Source organism: Oncorhynchus gorbuscha, linkage group LG17, assembly GCF_021184085.1.
Source record: "Oncorhynchus gorbuscha isolate QuinsamMale2020 ecotype Even-year linkage group LG17, OgorEven_v1.0, whole genome shotgun sequence".
Lineage (NCBI taxonomy): Eukaryota > Metazoa > Chordata > Actinopteri > Salmoniformes > Salmonidae > Oncorhynchus > Oncorhynchus gorbuscha.
The window spans coordinates 35500426-35522095 of record NC_060189.1 but is presented as its reverse complement, the minus strand read 5'-3'; the positions used below and the strand labels follow the sequence as shown (position 1 = coordinate 35522095).

At 45.0% G+C, this 21670-nt stretch overlaps 1 protein-coding gene across 3 annotated transcripts in view; it reads right to left on the bottom strand.

Annotated features, from left to right (window-relative positions):
• Positions 1-21670, bottom strand: part of kiaa0586 (KIAA0586 ortholog) — a 126992-nt gene that overhangs the window by 73167 nt on the left and 32155 nt on the right. For all 3 annotated transcript variants that reach the window (XM_046307833.1, XM_046307835.1, XM_046307834.1), the window contains exon 10: positions 1345-1564. In XM_046307833.1, coding sequence (XP_046163789.1) covers positions 1345-1564 — 220 coding nt within the window. The remainder of the gene's footprint in view (positions 1-1344; positions 1565-21670) is intronic.

The window sequence follows — 21670 nt, the reverse complement described above, 5'->3', positions numbered from 1 at the left end:
GAGAGAGAGAGAGAGAGAGAGAGATAGACAGAGACAGAGAGAGAGAGAGAGAGAGAGAGAGGGAGACAGAGAGAGACAGAGAGAGAGAGAGAGAGAGAGAGAGAGAGAGAGAGAGAGAGAGAGAGAGAGAGAGAGAGAGAGAGAGAGAGAGAGAGAGAGAGAGAGAGAGAGAGAGAGAAAAAAACGTGCTTCCTTCCTATTCTTGCAGCCCACAGACAGACCTACAGACCAACAGGCGGACCGACTGACAGAGACAGAGAGACAGACAGGCAGGCAGACAGACAGCGGCAGGCCAAATAGCATTCACACCCTGCATCCTCAATTATATGCTAATGTATAATTTGCCGTGTGCTACATTATTCTAAGCTGATGGAATTTTTCAGCAGCGGCAGAGGCGTGCTCGGAAACTCAATGCCTGGTTGGCGCGGCGACGGGATCAGAGTGTAATAGACGGGAACAGGCGTCGGGCGGCTGTGGCAGCGCGTTCGTTGGGTAAGGATGAAGAAGTGTTGTAATTTATTAAGGGGAGAGGAGAGGGAGAGGAGAGGGAGAGGGTAGAAACAATAGAACACTGCTGTCTTGGTCATTGAAATACCAGACACACTCGTGTCTTGGCTTGATTTCATCAGTGGTAAAGGCACCAATTAGATTAGCAAAATCCCAAAGCTGAACACAGACGAGAGGATGATATTGGCCCACTTAGGGAAACAGGAAACGTCCTGACGGCTGTGTGTGTGTGTGTGTGTGTGTGTGTGTGTGTGTGTGTGTGTGTGTGTGTGTGTGTGTGTGTGTGTGTGTGTGTGTGTGTGTGTGTGTGTGTGTGTGTGTGTGTGTGTGTGTGTGTGTGTGTGTGTGTGTGTGTGTGTGTGTGTGTGTTGTCGGGGTGTCTCCCGTCGTTCAGAGCAATAAATGGGTACAGGGATAATCTCATTCTCCAGTCTGAATGTCTCCAATATGCCAATAATAGATTTAGGAGGAACTGAGCAGCACCAGCAATAACAGCTTATGGACATGGTGCATTAGAATACAAAAGGAAAGTTAATGGAAAAGGCCACACAGAACTGGTGTAATGGGCAAGTCATTGTGAGGGCCGACAGCAGTTGACAGTTTTTCTCTTGACCTTGATTATCTTCTAGGGGAAAATAAAACTGTTTGACAATAGTTTGGAGTTCCTCAAGGCTCTGTTCTCAGACCTCTTTTGTTCTCATTATATTGCTACCAGTAGAGGTTATTCAAGAAGGCTTAAAAAAGTGCAGGGAAAATCTATATATACAGTATTCTTGATAAGATAGACAGTTGATATTTCTTGACAGTTTATAGTTCTTCTCAGTCAGTCCATCTCACCTGCAGCAGGGTCTGCATCTCAGTTTTGAGGCGTCCCAGTTCCTGAAGTGTATCATTGGCTCGTTTCACGGCTGAGCTGGGTTGCTCAGGAACCCCAAAGGATGATGGGAGGCCTGGCTGGTGACCTCCTCCTCCTCTACCTTGGTGATTTGTGTCGCTGTGCTTCGCTAATGCTGCAATAACCAGCTCTCTAACCCCCTCTTGCTGGTGTTGGCCTTCCCTGTAAGGAAATAAAGTGTGGGCGTTAGATGAAGAATGCTTCTATTGTTCATTTTCTTGTCAGATGACACAAATTCCATCTTTGCAGGCAAAACTGTCTGCAATGCCAATGCTATGACATCATTACAACTTTGCAATGATGGTATTACAAAAATCAGAATGTGCCCGCTGAACTTGGTCAGTTCATCCATTAGGAAAGTAGGAGAGGAGAGCCAGCCTTCCGTCTGGCCTGGAGAAGTGTTTGCCCTTCAGGGAAGAGGGCCAGAGTGGTGGCACAGCACCAATAACATGACTCACACATAGAATGGCTTCCGAGCAGACTACGCAATGCTGTTGCTAGATCGCCAAAGACTTAAATTGCATTAAGTGGCTGAGTCGAGTGAGTCCTGCTTTGGATGGAGGGGAAAGCCCATAGGGTCATTCAGATGCCAATGAGGCCGGCTGTCTTGTTATATTGCCATACTTGGTTGAGACTCTAGCCCGCTACAATATCCAATAGTAACAGGCTGTTATTAGTGTATGAAAAAAAAAACACATGAACTGTCCGTCCTTTTGCTGTACAGTGAGCCTCATTATTTACATTTCAGTTTCATATGAGTGATAATTGGCATACCATCAAATCCGTCTAATATTGGAGCTGAGAGCTGTGTTTACACTGGCAGGGATGGAGCCGATAATGAGTGGACTCTGAAGATCTGAGCGAGGGGGTTCACGGAGGTACAACCAAGGCCTCTCTGACTCTGTGCGTGCGCTTCAAAGAACTGTTTTTATAGTGTAGGGTTGACAATTCATCGTGTGTTACTGACTGTGAACTCAATGGCTCCAATACTGCTGGGTCTGTCCAATTTTTGGAGAAATTAATCACACACACACAGACAGTTTCCATTTAACTTCATCATAGTAACATAGAAGAAATGATACAAAGGCAACTTCATACACAGTAGACAGACTGTTATAATCATCCCTGTCGGGTTCTACAGGCAGGAACAGAACCACCTACTGTGAATTGCCAAAACTGTCACACAAAAGTACCGCCATTGACATCATAACGATCCTCTAGATTCTTTTGTCTTGTCATGTCGCAAAAAAAATGGAAAAAAGTATTCCTTAATTTCTATTGTTTCACAGCAGGCGATGGAGACATTCTTGACGCTTTTCTGCATAGCCGCGGGAAGTAGTTAGATTTGGTTTTTTGCCCGCGCTGCAGACGGATATAGCTGTACATTAATACAGGACAAGTAAAGGCCCTGTGCACTACTTTTGTCAAAATAAAATAATGTACAAAACAAAAAGAATGGAGAGAGAGAACACTGAGGCCTACACATTGTAATGTAGTATATCCCACATTGGGAAGGAGGAAACGAGAGAAGATGCGAGAGAGGCTAGCTGACATGACATGTATGGCTCCCCCTGAGTCGTGCTCACAATGCAAAGGTCACCATTGAGAGGCAGAGGCAGCACCCATCCTCTGGACAGGGTGTGTGTGTACTTATTTACAGTTCCCTCCTGAATTATTGGCAACCTAGGTAAATATGAAAAAAAAATGGCTGTCATTGTTGTTTATCAGCTTGATTTTACAATCAAAATATCATATGAATCTAACCTTTAATTTCGTTTTTTTATCTACAAAAAAACAAAAAAATCAATAAATATTTGTTTTATTCTAAAACATGCGTGTCACAATTATTGAAATTCTTATTAACAAAAAGTTAATCTGAGTCCTTGGGAACTCTTAAGTGGTCATCCATGGCTTCTTGTTTCTCTGGGGTATAAATATGAGGTGATACCCAGGCCAAACTCCATTAGTCATCCATCAACATGGGATAGGCCAGAGAACACACAAATGAAATGAGACAAAAAGTTGTTGACCTTCATAAATCAGGCAGTGGCTCTAGAAAGATAGCTACACTCCTGAAAATTACCCATATCCACTATTAGGTCAATAATTAAGAAATATAAAACAACTAGAGCTGTGATGAACCTGCCTGAAAGAGCAGGCAGGTGTATTTTGCCCCCAAGCAGAGTAAGAAGGATGGTTCAAGTCGCATTAAAAATCACAGTTAGAGAATTGCAGAAGTTGGTTACATCTTGGGGTCACCGAGTCTCCAAAACAACAATTAGACGCCAACTCCAAGCCAACAAGTTATTTGGAAGGGTTGCCAGAAGAAAGCCTCTGCTGTCACCAGAACACAAACGTAAGCACCTGGAGTTTGTTAAATATCCATGGAACTTTGATAGGAATCAGGTTCTATTTTCTGATGAGACTAAAATAGAGCATTTTGGAAACAAACACCAGAGGTGGGTTTGGCATGAAAAGAGCCATGGTCATGCAGAACATAATCTAATCCCCACTGTGAAGTACAGTGGTGGATCTGTAATGTTGTGGGGCTGCTTTCCTTCCAAAGGCCCTGGTAACAATGTTAAGATACATGTCATCATGGCCTCCAAGTACGAGGAGATTTTAGGCCAAAACCTGACTGCCTCTGCCAAGAAGCTAAAACTGGGTCATCGTTGGATATTCCAGCAGGACAATGATCCAAAGCTTACCTCTAAATCCACACGAAAATGGTTCACTGACCATAGAATCAAGCTTTTTCAGGCCATCCCAGTCCCCTGACCTAAACCCCATTGAAAACCTGAGGGGTGAACTGAAGAGGAGGGTCCACAAGTGAGGACCAAGGACTCTGACGCATCTGGACAGTATCTGTATGGAGGAATGGTGCAAAAACCCTTCCTATGCGTTTTCCCAACTCATCAAACATAGGAGACGACTCAGAGTTTGTTATCTTGGCAAAGGGAGGGGCTCACAAAGTACTAAATATTTCTTTGAACAATTTAAACTAAATTAAAGTTTAGACTCATATCATATTTTGAGTGTAGCATCAAGCTGATAAACGATGGTATTTTTTCACAGATTTCTTTTGTTCATATTTACTTAGGGTGCCAATAATTCAGGAGGCAACCGTATTTAACAGAACGGAGGGCTGCCGTGTGGGTAGCAATCATCCTGTCAACTTTTGGGAGCAGAAAGGGGCTCCGCACCACGCGTCTCTGCAGCACACGTCTAGCAACCCTGGAATCTTCACAGTACTGCCTTATACAATACCCAGGCCACTGGCCCTACACTCGCAACTTCATTCTGTAGGGAGGAGAAGATTTATTTTTGACACAACTCAAAGAATCTTGCAGATTAGGAATGTTCTGACTCAAACTGACAAAGGACAGGATTTACTCTGGATGCGTAGCAGTGACAGGTATTGTGTACTTGACATTCCACTCTGTTCCAGGAGATTGTAATCCTAGCGTCCAGGCTAAAACAGAGAAGTATTGCTAGGACGGCAGCATCTCTACTCAGTATACTAAGTCCTCTATGGCGGTAGAACCATGCAAGTCAGATCCGCTGTGTGGGGTTTACAAAAGCAAGTAATAATGTATTCAATTTTTTTAGTGCTGGGCGGGAATATGATACACATTGACATTTATGTAAACAACGGAGGAAAATGTATGCATAAATGATACAAGGTAAACTTCAAAGGGAAGGAGAATCTAACAACCTCTGACCATTATCAGACTTTTAGATCCACGGACTAACATGGAACATGGTGTAAATGTCAATCTTCACAGTGGCAACCCGTCATTCAGGGGAGGTGGGGGAGAGACACACCTGTTTAGCTATAAAAAATGTTTTGCATGTTATTTTGGCATTAATACTCGTCACATATCAGTTTGCAAACAATGTAAAAAATAAATAATCTAATAATCATTGAATTAATAAAGCCAAATACAAACATGGTCTTGTTTTGCTTTCTTGAGTAAGGCAGCTCCAAAATGCAGGTGTTTCAGCCCTGCTCAGTGCTTTCTGTGATGGTGGGGCAGCCAGTGGAAAAATACGGAGCGTAGGGGTTGGTAATGTTCTCTAGTTGTGCCGTGATTGGCTCATTGTTCTGTCACTCATGGGGAGACTACATCACCATAAAATCTACAGGGAGAGTTCGAAAATTCAAGCCCCTTGGGTGCTGCCATAGAGTTACATTAGAAGTGCCCATCCAAGAAGGCTCAAGGTCATTGAGCACATATAAAATGAAGTCAAAACACGTTATATCTACCGTAGCTTTGATTGGACTGATCATGTCAACATCATACATTGCAAATCTTAGCTAGCAAGCTAGACAAGAAGTCAGCGTCATGAATCACATCGACAGTCAACAGTCATCCTTTTCCATCCTTGTCATACGATGAGAAATTATAGATAAAACATCAGTTCTCATTTGTACTTTGGACATAAACATAACACAACAATCGCAAATTCAATAATGAGTGGTTTGGAAGGAATCAGTGGCTCACTGCAAGTGTTGCAAAATAGTCATTAGCCTTCTATTTAGTGGAGTGGGTGTATGGTCCAAGTCTGGGTTTTAAGGGTCTCTTTTACAAGCTTAAAAGTATAAACATTCATATGCCGTGGGCCAGAAAAGGTTGAATACATTGGCCATGCTGTCAATCCAGCATGACTTCTGCTGCGTTCAAAACAACTGGAAACTCGGAACTGGGAAATCTCAGACTTCAGTGAGTTCAAGACAACTGGGAACTTGGGGAAAAAAACGATTCATGTTAGTCCATACTGGGAAAATACGTTTTGAATGGTCATCCAACTCAGAATTCCAAGTCGGGAACTTGGGACATGAAGATCGGGACATGAAGATCATTGATGTCATGATCGACCTTGTTTCTTTCCGAGTTCCCAGTTGTCTTGAAAGCACCATCAATCCAGAAAATGCCAGACTTTGATGACAAAAGACAGAATTTGCCCACAAGGACCGCCGCGCAACCTTCCTTTTCAAATGAGTACAGCACAACAAGATGAGTCCAAATATGTATTGTATGCTGCTTCATAAAATGATGTAATATGCCAGGGAAATATGTATACGGTAGCTAAGAAAGTAATACTACGTGTATGTTGTGTAGTAAGCTGTTAGTAGCCCATGTGCCTCACCCTGATTATGTGGTCCCTTTCCCCCTCAAAACGTAGCCTACTGTTCTGACTTGGTGGTGCACATGTAGCCCACAGCCTGTTTTAGAGAAATGTAATCATTGAATAATGTAAGAGCATTCATTGTCTGCGTATATGCCACATTTATTTATCCTATGGCTCTGACTTGGTGTACAGGGAGAATACTGTAAGAACGGCCCACATTCTGAATTCTGTGGCTGTCCATTTCAAAAGTTCTGAACAAAGTTATATTGACTACGTCCGTCCTAGCTCGCTCATAAATGTCTAAACCGAAATTACGGATTGCCGCGTATCCGCTCGTCGTCCCCTTATGCCATAGTTTGTACATCTGAATTGTCAGTAAAAACCACATTTGTTTAAGCAAGTCAGCCATATCAGGCAGTAAATGAGGCTGAATGAACTGTTTCGCTGCCAGACAAGGCTCCGCTGATAACCAGGTGTAGCAAGAGGTAAGAATTCACTCCATGGTGCTGAATAGAAAGCTCTGCTGTTGGGACACCTTTATGTAGGCCCTAACAGTTAGTGGGTACTGTTAAAGTGTACCTTTATGTAGGCCCTAACAGTTAGTGGGTACTGTTAAAGTGTACCTTTATGTTGGTCCTAACAGTTAGTGGGTACCGTTAAAGTGTACCTTTGTGTAGGTCCTAACAGTTAGTGGGTACCGTTAAAGTGTACCTTTATGTAGGTCCTAACAGTTAGTGGGTACTGTTAAAGTGTACCTTTATGTAGGTCCTAAAGATTAGTGGGTACTGTTAAAGTGTACCTTTGTGTAGGTCCTAACAGTTAGTGGGTACCGTTAAAGTGTACCTTTATGTAGGTCCTAACAGTTAGTGGGTACCGTTTAAGTGCACCTTTATGTAGGTCCTAACAGTTAGTGGGTACCGTTAAAGTGTACCTTTATGTAGGTCCTAACAGTTAGTGGGTACCGTTTAAGTGTACCTTTATGTAGGTCCTAACAGTTAGTGGGTACCGTTAAAGTGTACCTTTATGTAGGTCCTAACAGTTAGTGGGTACCGTTAAAGTGTACCTTTATGTAGGTCCTAACAGTTAGTGGGTACTGTTAAAGTGTACCTTTATGTAGGTCCTAACAGTTAGTGGGTACCGTTAAAGTGTACCTTTGTGTAGGTCCTAACAGTTAGTGGGTACCGTTAAAGTGTACCTTTGTGTAGGTCCTAACAGTTAGTGGGTACCGTTAAAGTGTACCTTTGTGTAGGTCCTAACAGTTAGTGGGTACCGTTAAAGTGTACCTTTATGTAGGTCCTAACAGTTAGTGGGTACCGTTAAAGTGTACCTTTGTGTAGGTCCTAACAGTTAGTGGGTACCGTTAAAGTGTACCTTTGTGTAGGTCCTAACAGTTAGTGGGTACCGTTAAAGTGTACCTTTATGTAGGTCCTAACAGTTAGTGGGTACTGTTAAAGTGTACCTTTATGTAGGTCCTAACAGTTAGTGGGTACTGTTAAAGTGTACCTTTGTGTAGGTCCTAATAGTTAGTGGGTACCGTTAAAGTGCAAATAACACATTGTTTAGTGTTGTTGTGTAGTGGCTTTGCTGGCATGCAGAAGAACATTTAAAAAACCAATTTCATGGGATCCAATTATTAGTAGTTACTATCTTGTCTCATCGCTACAACTCCCTTATGGGCTCGGGAGAGACAAAGGTCGAAAGCCATGCGTCCCCCGAAACACAACCCAATCAAGCCTCACTGCTTCTTAACACAGCACGCATCCACCCGGAAGCCAGCCACACCAATGTGTCGGAGGAAACACCACCTGGCGACCTGGTTAGCATGCCCTGCGCCCGGCCCGCCACGGGAGACGCTAGTGCACGATGAGACAAGGATATCACTACCGGCTACTCTCCCCAACCCGAACGACGCTAGGCCAAGTCTCTGGTGGCACAGCTAGCACTGCGATGCAGTGCCTTAGACCACTGCGCCACCCGGGAGGCCTATAAGAACATTTTTACATGCTAAAATCACCACTGCAATCACACAATGATGTGTCTGTTCTGCCCTCAGTTCTGCCCTCTGAGGGAGACCGAGACAGAAAGAAGTAGCAGCATTGGTTCCTTCATTTCCCTTTCGGGGGCGTTCTGTTCTCTTCCAATAAATAAACATTAAGGCAGAAAGTCATGCTGTGTGTCTGGTAGCGCTGATGTATCCCACTCAGTAAGATGTTTTCAATCCAAAGACGCCTCAAAATGAGCTAATCCATTTGAAGAGCGAGAGAGTGGCTTGTTGATGCCAGCCTTTTTGATCTTGCTCAAATTGATTAGGGTGGAGATACAGGGACTCTGAGACAAAACGTCCTGTTAGAGGTCACCATATGCAAATGTCTACTCTCTCCCTCTCCCCTTCCATGGGAAATGTGTTCAAATAGAACAGATTGTTCAACTCACTCCGGCAACGTCTGGAACGGCACCCTGAAACGGTTAGTGCACTACTTTTGAATAGGGTGTTATTTCAGACACCACTTTTTCCTACAAGCTGTTGACAGGTGTGCGTGCAGCCATGTAGATGTGCCTGTGTGTAAAACCTGATCAGAAAATCATTATGGAGGTAAAGAAATGATGCCACGTTGACAGGAAATCTATATGTTTGATCATGTTTTTGTTTTTTTGAAAGTCGATACGAGAACAAGATCTATATTACATTTCTGTCATGTTATACAACACATCATGTTGGGTTGAAGCTAGAGGTCTTGGTCAGTCCTTCGCCACGTCTCAGTGATTTTTATACTAACGGATCTACTTGATTATTGTCGGCAGCTTCTTAAATTTCACCTCATGGTCATACATAGTCTTTCTCTCTGGTAACGAGGTAAGACCGTTCTGTATTGTACTGAGCACAGCCCGTTTCTCTAGCCAGCCCTTCTCTCCTGCAGAGGCAGGCAAACACACACACACACACACACACACACACACACACACACACACACACACACACACACACACACACACACACACACACACACACACACACACACACACACACACACACACACACACACACACACACACACACACACACACACACACACAAAGTGGAATCTGGTGGACAAAAGAGGGGAAGATACCTTCAACTAAAAAGGGCTGAAAAAGATTGGGTTGTTGATGGAGAGATGACCGTGCCAGATGTGAAGGAGAGACTTCCCACTGCTTTCCCTTCCTCTGAAAAAGGTAGAATGAGGACTCGTCGCCATGGGGACAGTTTCAAATGTCTCTCTCTTTGTGAGTGCAAAGGAGAGGTGTCGAGACAATTCATATCCCATCCGTAAGCCAGATAGAGTATTTATAGATGGAACTATGACACGTGTAGAGTGGGTGTGAGGCGAGGGGGATGTCTTTGACAAACCAGTGACTTCAAAAAATGATGAATGAACCACAGAGAAAAAGCTGAAATGATTCAAAACAAAATATAATACATCCGGTGGGTTAGCTCTTAAAACATCTGTCTTTGTGAGTTCGACATGTGATCCTCCACCGCCCCCGGCCCCCTTGAACATTGGGATTATTTTGGCCACTTCCTAAAACCATCCTCATCCTGCCTTCAACATGCGGTCATTACTCCCACCACCACCAGAATAGCTGCTATTATCTTATCATTATCAGAGGCATATCAGGGAGCCTGGTGGTGGTGGTCTCACCCTCCACCCTCTCCGCTCTGGTGTTTTCACGTGCGTCTGTTGCTGCACCATCCTCCATCCAGCACAGTTATATCCCCATTCCTCTACCTTGTCTGCCACAGCACCAGCACTCCCCCCCAATCTCATTGAGACGTTATCATCAAGCAGCACACGTTTGAATTCCAGCCCCTCTATGTCCAAATAAATCAAATCTACCAGATGTGACCTCATCTCCGTAGTTTGCGTTGATCACCTGATGCCCCGGCAGCTATTCTAGGAATAGCTGCCACTCCTCTGGCCCAATGTAGTTCCCTCTAGGGTGGTGTCATTGGTGTAACTCAGACTGTTGAGCCTGACTGTTTGCAGTGGCCAATGCCTTTGTAGTCAAAACCATCCAACATCTGTTTCATTTTTACACAAAAAGGCCTGGGTTTAGTTTACCCAATTTGTGCTGTGATATCTGGAGCCTGGACTATGAATAACATACTTTGATCACACAAACATTCATCAAACACATTTTATTCAACCCCAGAGCTCTGGGCAACCAATTCCTGGCTATTATGGGAGCTAGGGCTGACCGGTATACCGTATTCTACAGTATACCGGTTTGGGTTTTTACTTGACCTTCTATAACGGAATTTGTTAAAAGTGATACGCAACTCCGGGAGTGTAGTATACGTTTATATAAATCAAATCAAATTAGATTTGTCACATTCGCCGAATACAACAGGTGTAACCTTAAGAGTGAAATGCTTACTTAGAAGCCCTTAACCAACGATCCTTTTTTAGAAAATACCAACAAAATTTTTTTTTAAAAAGTAAGATAAGAAAAACAAATAATTAAAGCGCAGCAGTAAATAACTACAGCTGGGCTATATACAGGTGTACCGGTACAGAGTCAATGTGGAGACTATATACAGGTGTACCGGTACAGAGTCAATGTGGAGACTACATACAGGTGTACTGGTACAGAGTCAATGTGGAGACTACATACAGGTGTACCGGTACAGAGTCAATGTGGAGACTATATACAGGTGTACTGGTACAGAGTCAATGTGGAGGCTATATACAGGGTGTACCAGTACAGAGTCAATGTGGAGACCATATACAGGTGTACCGGTACAGAGTCAATGTGGAGACTACATACAGGTGTACCGGTACAGAGTCAATGTGGAGACTATATACAGGTGTACTGGTACAGAGTCAATGTGGAGACTATGGTCCTTCTGTAGCTCAGTTGGTAGAGCATGGCGCTTGTAACGCCAGGGTAGTGGGTTCGATCCCCGGGACCACCCATACGTAGAATGTATGCACACATGACTGTAAGTCGCTTTGGATAAAAGCGTCTGCTAAATGGCATATATATATACAGGGTGTACCGGTACAGAGTCAATGTGGAGACTATATACAGGTGGTACCGGTACAGAGTCAATGTGGAGACTATATACAGGGGGTACCGATACAGAGTCAATGTGGAGGCTATATACAGGTTTACCGGTACAGAGTCAATGTGGAGACTATATACAGGTGGTACCGGTACAGAGTCAATGTGGAGACTATATACAGGGGGTACCGATACAGAGTCAATGTGGAGACTATATACAGGGGGTACCGATACAGAGTCAATGTGGAGGCTATATACAGGGTGTACCGGTACAGAGTCAATGTGGAGACTATATACAGGTGGTACCGGTACAGAGTCAATGTGGAGACTATATACAGGTGGTACCGGTACAGAGTCAATGTGGAGACTATATACAGGGGGTACCGATACAGAGTCAATGTGGAGGCTATATACAGGTGTACCGGTACAGAGTCAATGTGGAGACTATATACAGGGGGTACCGATACAGAGTCAATGTGGAGACTATATACAGGGGGTACCGATACAGAGTCAATGTGGAGGCTATATACAGGGTGTACCGGTACAGAGTCAATGTGGAGACTATATACAGGTGGTACCGGTACAGAGTCAATGTGGAGACTATATACAGGTGGTACCGGTACAGAGTCAATGTGGAGACTATATACAGGGGGTACCGATACAGAGTCAATGTGGAGGCTATATACAGGTGTACCGGTACAGAGTCAATGTGGAGACTATATACAGGTGGTACCGGTACAGAGTCCATGTGCGTGGGCACCGGTGTCGAGGTATATCAGATAATTATGACTAGGGTGGCTGGAGTCTTTAACAATTTTTAGGGCCTTCCTCTGACACCGCCTGGTATAGAGGTCCTGGATTGCAGGAAGCTTGGCCCCAGTGATGTACTGGGCCGTACGCACTACCCTCTGTAGTGCCTTGTGGTCGGAGGCCGAGCAGTTGCCATACCAGGCAGTGATGCAACCAGTCAGGATGCTCTTAATGGTGCAGCTATAAATCTTTTGAGGATCTGAGGACCCATGCCAAATCTTTTCAGTTTCCTGAGGGAGAATAGGTTTTGTCGTGCCCTCTTCACGACTGTCTTAGTGTGCTTGGACAATGTTAGTTTGTTGTTGATGTGGACGCCAAGGAACTTGAAGCTCTCAACCTGCTCCACTACAGCCCCGTCAATGAGAATGGGGGGGTGCTCGGTCCTCTTTTTCCTGTATTCCACAATCATCTCCTGTGTCTTGAGTTTACTCCGTTTGATACTCGAGTCCTCTTTCTCCCTCTCCTGCTGCATGCACTCAAGGAGCGAGCAGTTGCTCGACCGCGGGGTCACGAGCACTTTCTCGTATAAGATGTTGGTGAAAACGATTCTGCTTTCCACAAGCCCATTCAGTCACACTCAGGTGGTGTAGCCTTGTTCATCCTATTGTAGCCTGATGCCGACCCGGCTTTGTAGTCAGAACCATTCAACGTTTCCGCTTTATATGACATCAAAAGCCTGGATTTGGTTTAGCCAATTATTTTCAGTAGAGTCTGAACTGAAAGTACCATACTTTGACCACACACAAGTTCAACCACATTTCTTTCAACCCCAGAGCTCTGGGCAAAGTGAAATTGGATATCATGAATGGTTATAGTAATTTCTTTCCATGCACTGATAAAAGTAGGGGTTGCTGAGAAGCCCCTTCTCAATGTAATTTAAAAGCAATTTCCCTGAATATGTCAGCGATGTGTTGGACCTTCAGGGTCCTGAACAAGAGGCAGAATTGACTGAATTTTCATGATAACGATGAAAAGGGAGGAAGTAAAATCAATGTTTTTATCAAGGTGGTCAAGGTCACTGTATGAATGAATGATGCTCAACATAGCAACTGTATCCCAGGGGAACAACGCAGCATGTGGGATCTCTCGTCTGCTGCCTCATTCTGAGGAGACACACACGCACGCACGCGCACACACACACCAACAACCACAGAAACCCTGTTCGATCGGTGCAGCCATCATAATTCTGCTATTTTTCTCAGTAATTCATGACAAAAACAGTGTTGAACAGTAGTCATCCATTAATCTAGTGAGATGACACAAACACATTTCAAAGCACAAAACATGTATCTTGCCTGGTGGTTTTATATATACACTGAACAAAAATATAAAACGCAAAAATTCCAACAATTTTACTGAGTTACAGTTCACATAAGGAAATCAGTCAATTGAAATAAATTAATTAGGTTCTAATCTATGGATTTCACATGACTGGCGAGGGGAGCAGCCATGGGTGGGCAGTCAGGCCCAGCCAATCGGAATGAGTTTTTCCCCATAAAAAGGCTTTTTTTACAGATTGAAATACTCTTCAGTTTGATTAGCTATCCGGGTATATGGTCTCAGACGATCCCGCAGGTGAAGAAGCCGGATGTGGGGGTCCTGGGCTGGCGTGGTTACACGTGGTCTGCGGTTGTGAGGCCGGTTGGGCATACTGCCAAATTCTCTAAAACGACATTGGAGGCGGTTTATGGTAGAGAAATGAACATTAAATTCTCTGGCGAGCACTCTGGTAGCCATTCCTGCAGTCAGCATGCCAATTGCACGCTCCCTCAAAACTGCAGCATTGTGCTGTGTGACCAAACTGCACATTTTAGTGTCCCCAGCACAAGGTGCACCTGTGTAATTATCATGCTGTTTAACACCTGCTAGATGGATGGATTATCTTGGCAGAGGAAAAATGCGCACTAACAGGGATGTAAACAGATGTGTGCACACAATTTGAGAGAAATAAGCTTTGTGGAACAATTCTTGGATCTTTGATTTCAGCTCATGAAACATGGGAAGAACACTTCACATGTTGTGGTAATATTTTAGTTCAACGTAGAATCAAGCTTGAGAGAGAGAGAGAGAGAGAGAGAGAGAGAGAGAGAGAGAGAGAGAGAGAGAGAGAGGAGAGAGAGAGAGAGAGAGAGAGAGAGAGAGAGAGAGAGAGAGAGAGAGAGAGAGAGAGAGAGAGAGAGAGAGAGAGAGAGAGAGAGAGAGAGAGAGAGAGAGAGAGAGAGAGAGAGAGAGAGAGAGAGAGAGAGAGAGAGAGAGAGAGAGAGAGAGAGAGAGAGAGAGAGAGAGAGAGAGAGAGAGAGAGAGAGAGAGAGAGAGAGAGAGAGAGAGAGAGAGAGAGAGAGAGAGAGAGAGAGAGAGAGAGAGAGAGAGAGAGAGAGAGAGAGAGAGAGAGAGAGAGAGAGAGAGAGAGAGAGAGAGAGAGAGAGAGAGAGAGAGAGAGAGAGAGAGAGAGAGAGAGAGAGAGAGAGAGAGAGAGAGAGAGAGAGAGAGAGAGAGAGAGAGAGAGAGAGAGAGAGAGAGAGAGAGAGAAGCTGTGGGGTGGGTTAAAGGAGTCAGGGAGAGAAAGACTCAGAACAAAAAGGTATATGGATGCATTAGTATTCTACTCACTACTGTGTTCTGGCCACACAGCCCTCCCCTCATCCTAGCCCAGCGCTCAGCAGCTCACAGCACACACAACCCACCCACACACACACGCTTGTTATTAGAGCGCATCCGTCCGTCAGTCCCCCCAATAGACGCATTCCTCATTCATATTTATCTGTGTTAATATATAGCTCAAGCATTTTTTATGACTGTATAGGTCCTTTTTATATAACAAATAGGGGCATGCGGACAGACGGATGCTGGCCATACATATTTATGTTTGTCTTGGAGTGTTTTTCGGGGGCGTATTTATTCTGGTGGCTGGCAGGCAGGCTGCTACTTAATCATAGAAAATGTGGATTTAGTTAGTCTCTCCCAAGGCAGAAAGTCCCCACTAAGCATTATGCTGTGCTGCTGGATAAAGAGGCTGGAATTATGCAGCGGGCATAACAGGCTCCTACTTCCTCCTAAATATAAACACATCATAATGGGGCTTCTTATCGCATGCCGCATCTCGGAATTTGAACCCATTCCATCCGTCCACATTGTGCTGCTGGGTCCTTGGGCTACTAACAGACTATCAACCCCCGTCCCTCCCTCTCCACGTCCTCTGTCCCCAATTCAATGTATGAATATTGTAAATGAATACTCCTCGGTAACCGTGAAGAGTATGTTTTCGCACTACACATAAAGCCATGTGCGTATTACCACAACCAAGGCGGGTGTGCAAGGCCATTGTGTCTCATCTAACTAACTGCAATAATATGGCACAGAGAGTTAGCTAGACAAAAGGACAATTGTGTATTTGCAATTCCAACTGCCTAAAATAGTTCAATACATTAACCCTTAACATACAGCACTGCAGAATTTCTAACTGGTAAAATCCTAACAGCTTCCAGATCTGCCCATGGTAAGGGGCGTCGTAGCCATGTGTTTTGGCTATGAACAGAACAGTACAAGCTGATTTAATAGCTGCAGATCGGTTTAATGGGGCAAGCAGGCAGGGAGGGACAGCCTAATATAGTGAGTGAGAGGCCTGCCTGCTTGTCAAAGGACCCGCTGTATTTAACAGGCTGTCTGGGAATGGGACTGTGACTGGCCGGGTATGGCAGGCAGAGTTATACTACACATTACAGGGAGTGGAACTGAACACGGGCCTGAGTACTGCAGAGCCAGAGACGCTCTTAAATACATCATATCTACTGCAGATTGGAAAAAAACACACTTCTCAATGAATGTCTTCACGCCACAGTGAGTCTCTCTGTCTTCACAGCCCTGTGCCCTGGCCTGCACTGCCAGGCTGGTAAAATACACCCACCCATCTATCCAAAAGCATTGGTCCTATCATCAAGTGCTGTGGTGATTCAGTCAGTGGACGTGAACCTTAAGGGACGAAAAGGTCTGTTTTTGCCACTTCCTCCCGATTCCATTTTCTGTCCGTCTATCCCTCCCGTCAGTCCCCTCCTTGTTTTTCTCCACCTCAACATGTCCTCCTCTCTCCTGCATTTCAATTTCCTTTCCTCCCCTCTCAGAAAGACAAACGCTCACTTGTAAGAGGCATCTCCTAGTCCTCCCCATCACCGAGAGGATGCACCAGTGGCAGAGGCAGCAGCATATTAGCATACCTCAAAGGCGAGGCCAGGGAGCCATTACCTAGCAACAGAGCTGGCTGTGATTGGCTGAGGAGACATTAACTGCCAAGTGGGTTTGGGGTAGACTGGGACCAAGCGGCTAAATGAGTAAGCGGGGGGCTATTTCTGCCCGTGTCATCTCTGCTCGTCACATCAAAATGACATTGGCTGGCTGCTCCTCCCCCCCCGCGCAGAGACGGAGAGAACAGAGCAGAGACGGAGAGAAGCAGTGCAGAGGACACCAGAGCAGTCCTCCCATTGACTGACTGAGGCTGAATGCGTAGCAGACCGGAACGAGCCGCAGTAGTAGAACCAGCGGCAACCAGACATCCATCTATCCTTCTGTTCTTTCTTTCTCTTGTGACCCAGCCACCATGGCTACAAACTAAGGTATTATATGATACTCCACAGCTGCTTTCTGAGCCATAACGTCTCATTTCTTCCACAACCTCACCCGTCATCATAACACACCTAATAGAAAGTCGTGCCTGAGTCCTCTCTCCGCTTGGGTAACCCAAGAGGCTGTTAACCAAACAAACCCAACAGACCGGCCCTGTTCAGGCCATGTTTGGCGGACTGCTCCGGTCTCCCCTGCAACATTGGGCCAGAATTAGACTGAACCACAGCTCTGTTAACATGACTGGTAGAACGGACAGAACTGGGCACACACACACGGTCAGACAGTAGGCAGTAGTGCTGTAAGATAGCAACTATTTACTTTTGGAACTGACCATCAGTATTCTACAGTGGTTTCCAAAGAGACACGGCAGTATGATGGACAAGGCAGTTTGGAGAGAGCACAGCAGGTATACCACAGACGCTCTCTTATACCAGAGGCTTAAAACTTGGAAATGTCTGTTGCCTAGAAATACCAGAGACTAAAGTGTATCCACTGTCTTCAGGTAAACAGAGCGCAGGCTGTGGGGGGTGAGCAGTGGTCCAGAGAGGGGTGAGGGGGGGGGGGTGAACAGAGCTCCATTAATCACACTGGAGGGGGAGGCCGTACAGACGACAGACAGGCAGGGAGGCTGCAGCACACTGGCTGGATGCGTCATGTGGCTGGACAGTGGACGCACTACCGTGGAATGGCCTGTAGGAGTCCTCCTGGCAGTGTACACAGGCAGTTCTGTGTTGGCCACTGTGAGGGAATGTATTCACACTTAGTACACTGGCTGGTAGCATTTTAGAGATGAATGAGCCTCATGAATCTGAAACATAACCTCAGATGAGCAATTACTATTTTACCTCAGGAATTAACTAACCAAGACAAATCTGGTCTGCATCCCAAATGACACTCTGCTCCCTTTATAGTGCACTGCTTCTGACCATGCCCCACAGGCACTATATAGGGAATAGGGTGCTATTTAGGACACACACACCAGTTTCCTTGTTGTAAACCAGGAAAGCGCCATGTTCATTTAGCGTTGTTCTGGCTGAGTTTCTGTAATGTCTTTTACACCTGGGCAGCGCTGAAACACATGCATCCTTTCTCAACTGGAGTAGAGAACTGGTCAGGTCAGATGAGACCTATCCATTCATATGACAAAAATAGGCCTCCCATCGCATAATGGAACATACCCACTACCTGGCCCCTATATGTCTTTCAGTTACAGGCTGGAGCAGCACACAAAACTAGTCATTTTTCATAGTCAGAATCCATCACAACCCCCCCCCCTTATAATCAGGTGCTGTAGTAATCAGGTTTTTAAATTAATCCCAAAGATAGCAGAGCTCACAGGATGCAGCAGACTATCATTCAAATTCATTCTGGAGGGAGAAGAGCGCCAGTAGAAAAACACAATCCTTTGGAGACAATTGAGGTAAAAAAAAACAACATTTAAAAAACAACTCCACGCCATCCAATCAGCATCACCCGATGGCTCCGTCGCCATGGTAACAGGCATCTGGTGGAAGCTGTGCGGTGGCTCGGTTAGTGCACAACAGTTCATGACAGAGACGATGTACTATTCCCTTTACCGCAGGTAGCTAGGGGGTTACTGCCGGAGGAAGGGAGGAGGCTAGAGCTACCCTTCGTCTTGATTTATAATAGTGCGTGTGTAAAAATGTGAAGTAATACCTTAATGCTTTCAATCAGGAAATGGAATTCAATAATGGCATGCTGCTTGAAAAGTAATCCCCCCCTTGCAATCAGAATAACTACATGCCATACACAGATGCTATTACTTGGCAGTTAGGTAACTAGTTATATACACCTTACTGCACCTTCCTTGTGATAGATGTCAACTGGCACTTCCATCACTCACAAATGATCATTATGAGTACATAATACAGTTATTCTCCTACATCATGTCATACAGCACATCACCATGCATGAAATTACTATTTACAATGTACATATTTCATTTATTAGCAGATCTGTTTTCCAGTACCAAAAAGGTACAGAATCAGATCAGCATATACAACATGCTATATGTTGACCTCTAGGGAAAGTTGCAGCTCATATGTGCGAAACCACCACCCATCAAATGTCAATAGTATGTAGCTAGCGGAGCGAAAGGGGAAAGAAGTGGAGCTCAGGCAGCAACACGATGCCGCTGACTGCTGCAAAACAGAAAAGGCTACTCTCTTTATTAGCTGGACAGGGAAGGTATGGCTCTTTGTCTCTCATATAAAAGAATGTGTGTTTTTGGCACTGAGGGGGCAGCCCAGGCCATCCAAGACTCGACTGCTGCTTGAACACATAGCCATCTCTCTGAATACGTCATGTACCAGTCGGCTCCAAACTGTGCTAAGAGCCCAATGCTGTTACCCCCACAGCAGCCAGCCCCAAATTACACCATTTTGCAAGACACATTTCGATGTAGTGTATTACCTAAAGAAATAAGGTCTGAATGTGAAAAGGCTACTTTCTTTGATAAGTATTAACAATTCAATGGAAAGTGGCGCTATTTATTAGTTCAATGCCAGAAACCCAACAGGGATCATTGAAACGTTCATTTTCAAAGACTTTTGTCAGCTGTGTGAGGAAGTGTGAGAGGAAGTCTGCCATGTCTGCAGTTTGACAGTAGATAGACACGACAGGCAGCTAGCTATAGCACCTCAATTAGCATCAGCCATCGCAGCCTCATTCACACAACAGATGTTTGGAGAGAGAGAGGGAACGATCCACACTTGACCCAGGTGACGAGATGATGAAGGGAGTCGGAGGGAGGTGACTGCAGCTGTACTACAGCACACCAAACACACAGACACACACACATTGTGTGGGGTCTCATAGCCTATTGGCTCTAGAGCTGGAAAGTGTCAATAGAATCTGGCAACACTGTCCACAGATCCCCATCCCCCAGTGTGTAGAAACACTGATCACACTGGAAATGAAGGTGATGTCGACCCTGGCTGGCTGTAGTGGGTTGGAAGTATAATGTAGGAATAATGTAATGTAATCTCCAATTCATTTTCTCTGTGTGATGTTTTGGAAACACCACTCCGACACTTTCTATGACATGCTGTTTGTTTGGGCTTGGGAAAGGAGTCTCACACCGTTATAATTTACAAGACAAAACCAGTGAACTGGACAGAGCTGAATGAAAGGTGGTCAGTCAGTGTGGAGTGCGTTGGAGTCGTCCTCCATTGATAATTCACAGCAAACGGTTAGAGGGAAAGATCAGGAGAGTGTCAGAGTAAACTCCTCAGAGAGAGAATTCCAAATGTCAACAGAGAGCCGTTGAGGCCTGGCCTTAGATATGGAAATTCTGCCATGCCTGAGAGGACACAAGGCTGTTATCTTCCTCTCATCAGCGGTTGTTGTCAATGGAAAACAATTGAATAGTGTGGTGACGTGATGGCCTACAGACCTACTTGATGTAAAAACTAGGCCATGGCTACATCCTAGTTATCGCTTGTTGCAGTTATATGTTAAATGACTTGAAACACATGACTCAGACAAAGGAGATGATACGGAGGGCCGAGCACACCCCCATTCACACCGACGGGGCTGTAGTGGAGAGGTTTGAGAGCTTCAAGTTCCTCAGTGTCCACATCACTAAAGACCCATCATGGTCCGAACACACAAACACAGTTGTGAAGAGGGCATGACAATTCCTTTTCCCCCTCAGGAGGCTGAAAAGATTTGGCATGGGTCCCCAGATCCTCAAAAAGTTTGACAGCTGCACCATTGAGAGCATCTTGGCTGATTTCATCACCGCTTGGTATGGCAACTGCTTGGCATTCGACTGTGAGGCGCTACATATGGTAGTGCGTATACGGCCCAGTTCATCACTGGGGCTGAGCTCCCTGCCATCCTGGACCTCTATACCAGGCGGTGTCAGAAGAAGTCCCTAAAAACGTTCAAAGACTCCAGCCACCCAAGTCATAGACTGTTCCTGCTGCACAGCAAGCGGTACTGGAGTACCAAGTCTGGACCAAAAGGCACCTGAACAGCTTCTAGCTCCAAGCCATGAGACTGCTGAACAGTTAATCAAATGGCCACCCTGACTATTTGCATTGACCCCTCATTTTTGTTGCACATTCTCTCTTTCACAGGCTCTTTATACACTCACTGGACTCTAGCCACACACTCACACATACTACACTGGCACTCCAACACACACTATCCCGATTGCCTAGTGAATTGCACCCCTACATGTGCATGCAGTATTACCTCAATTACATTGACACGGTACATGCCAGATATCCAACAAGGAACTAGTTACCTATTAGCCTTGCTAATGTTATCTTATTGTGTAAGTGTTTCCTTTTTTATTGTGCTTATTTGTCTTATTTATGAACTCTGCATTGTTGGGAAAGTGCTCGCAAGTGAGCATTTCATGGTAAAGTCTACACCTGTTGTATTTGGTGCATGTGACATATAACATTTTACTTGAGTGTCTTTCATTCCCAATGACAGAGTAAAGTTATCTTAACCAAGGGAATGCTGTGCTCTTCATGTTAACTATTTTCATTATGTGGTTGTTATCACAATGTTAGACCAGTCAAGGCCCGAGACAAAGGATGCCCTGACACACAGTCGACTGACTCCCCCCGGAGCATGTGCTATCTGACACACAGTCGACTGACTCCCCCCGGAGCATGTGCTATCTGACAC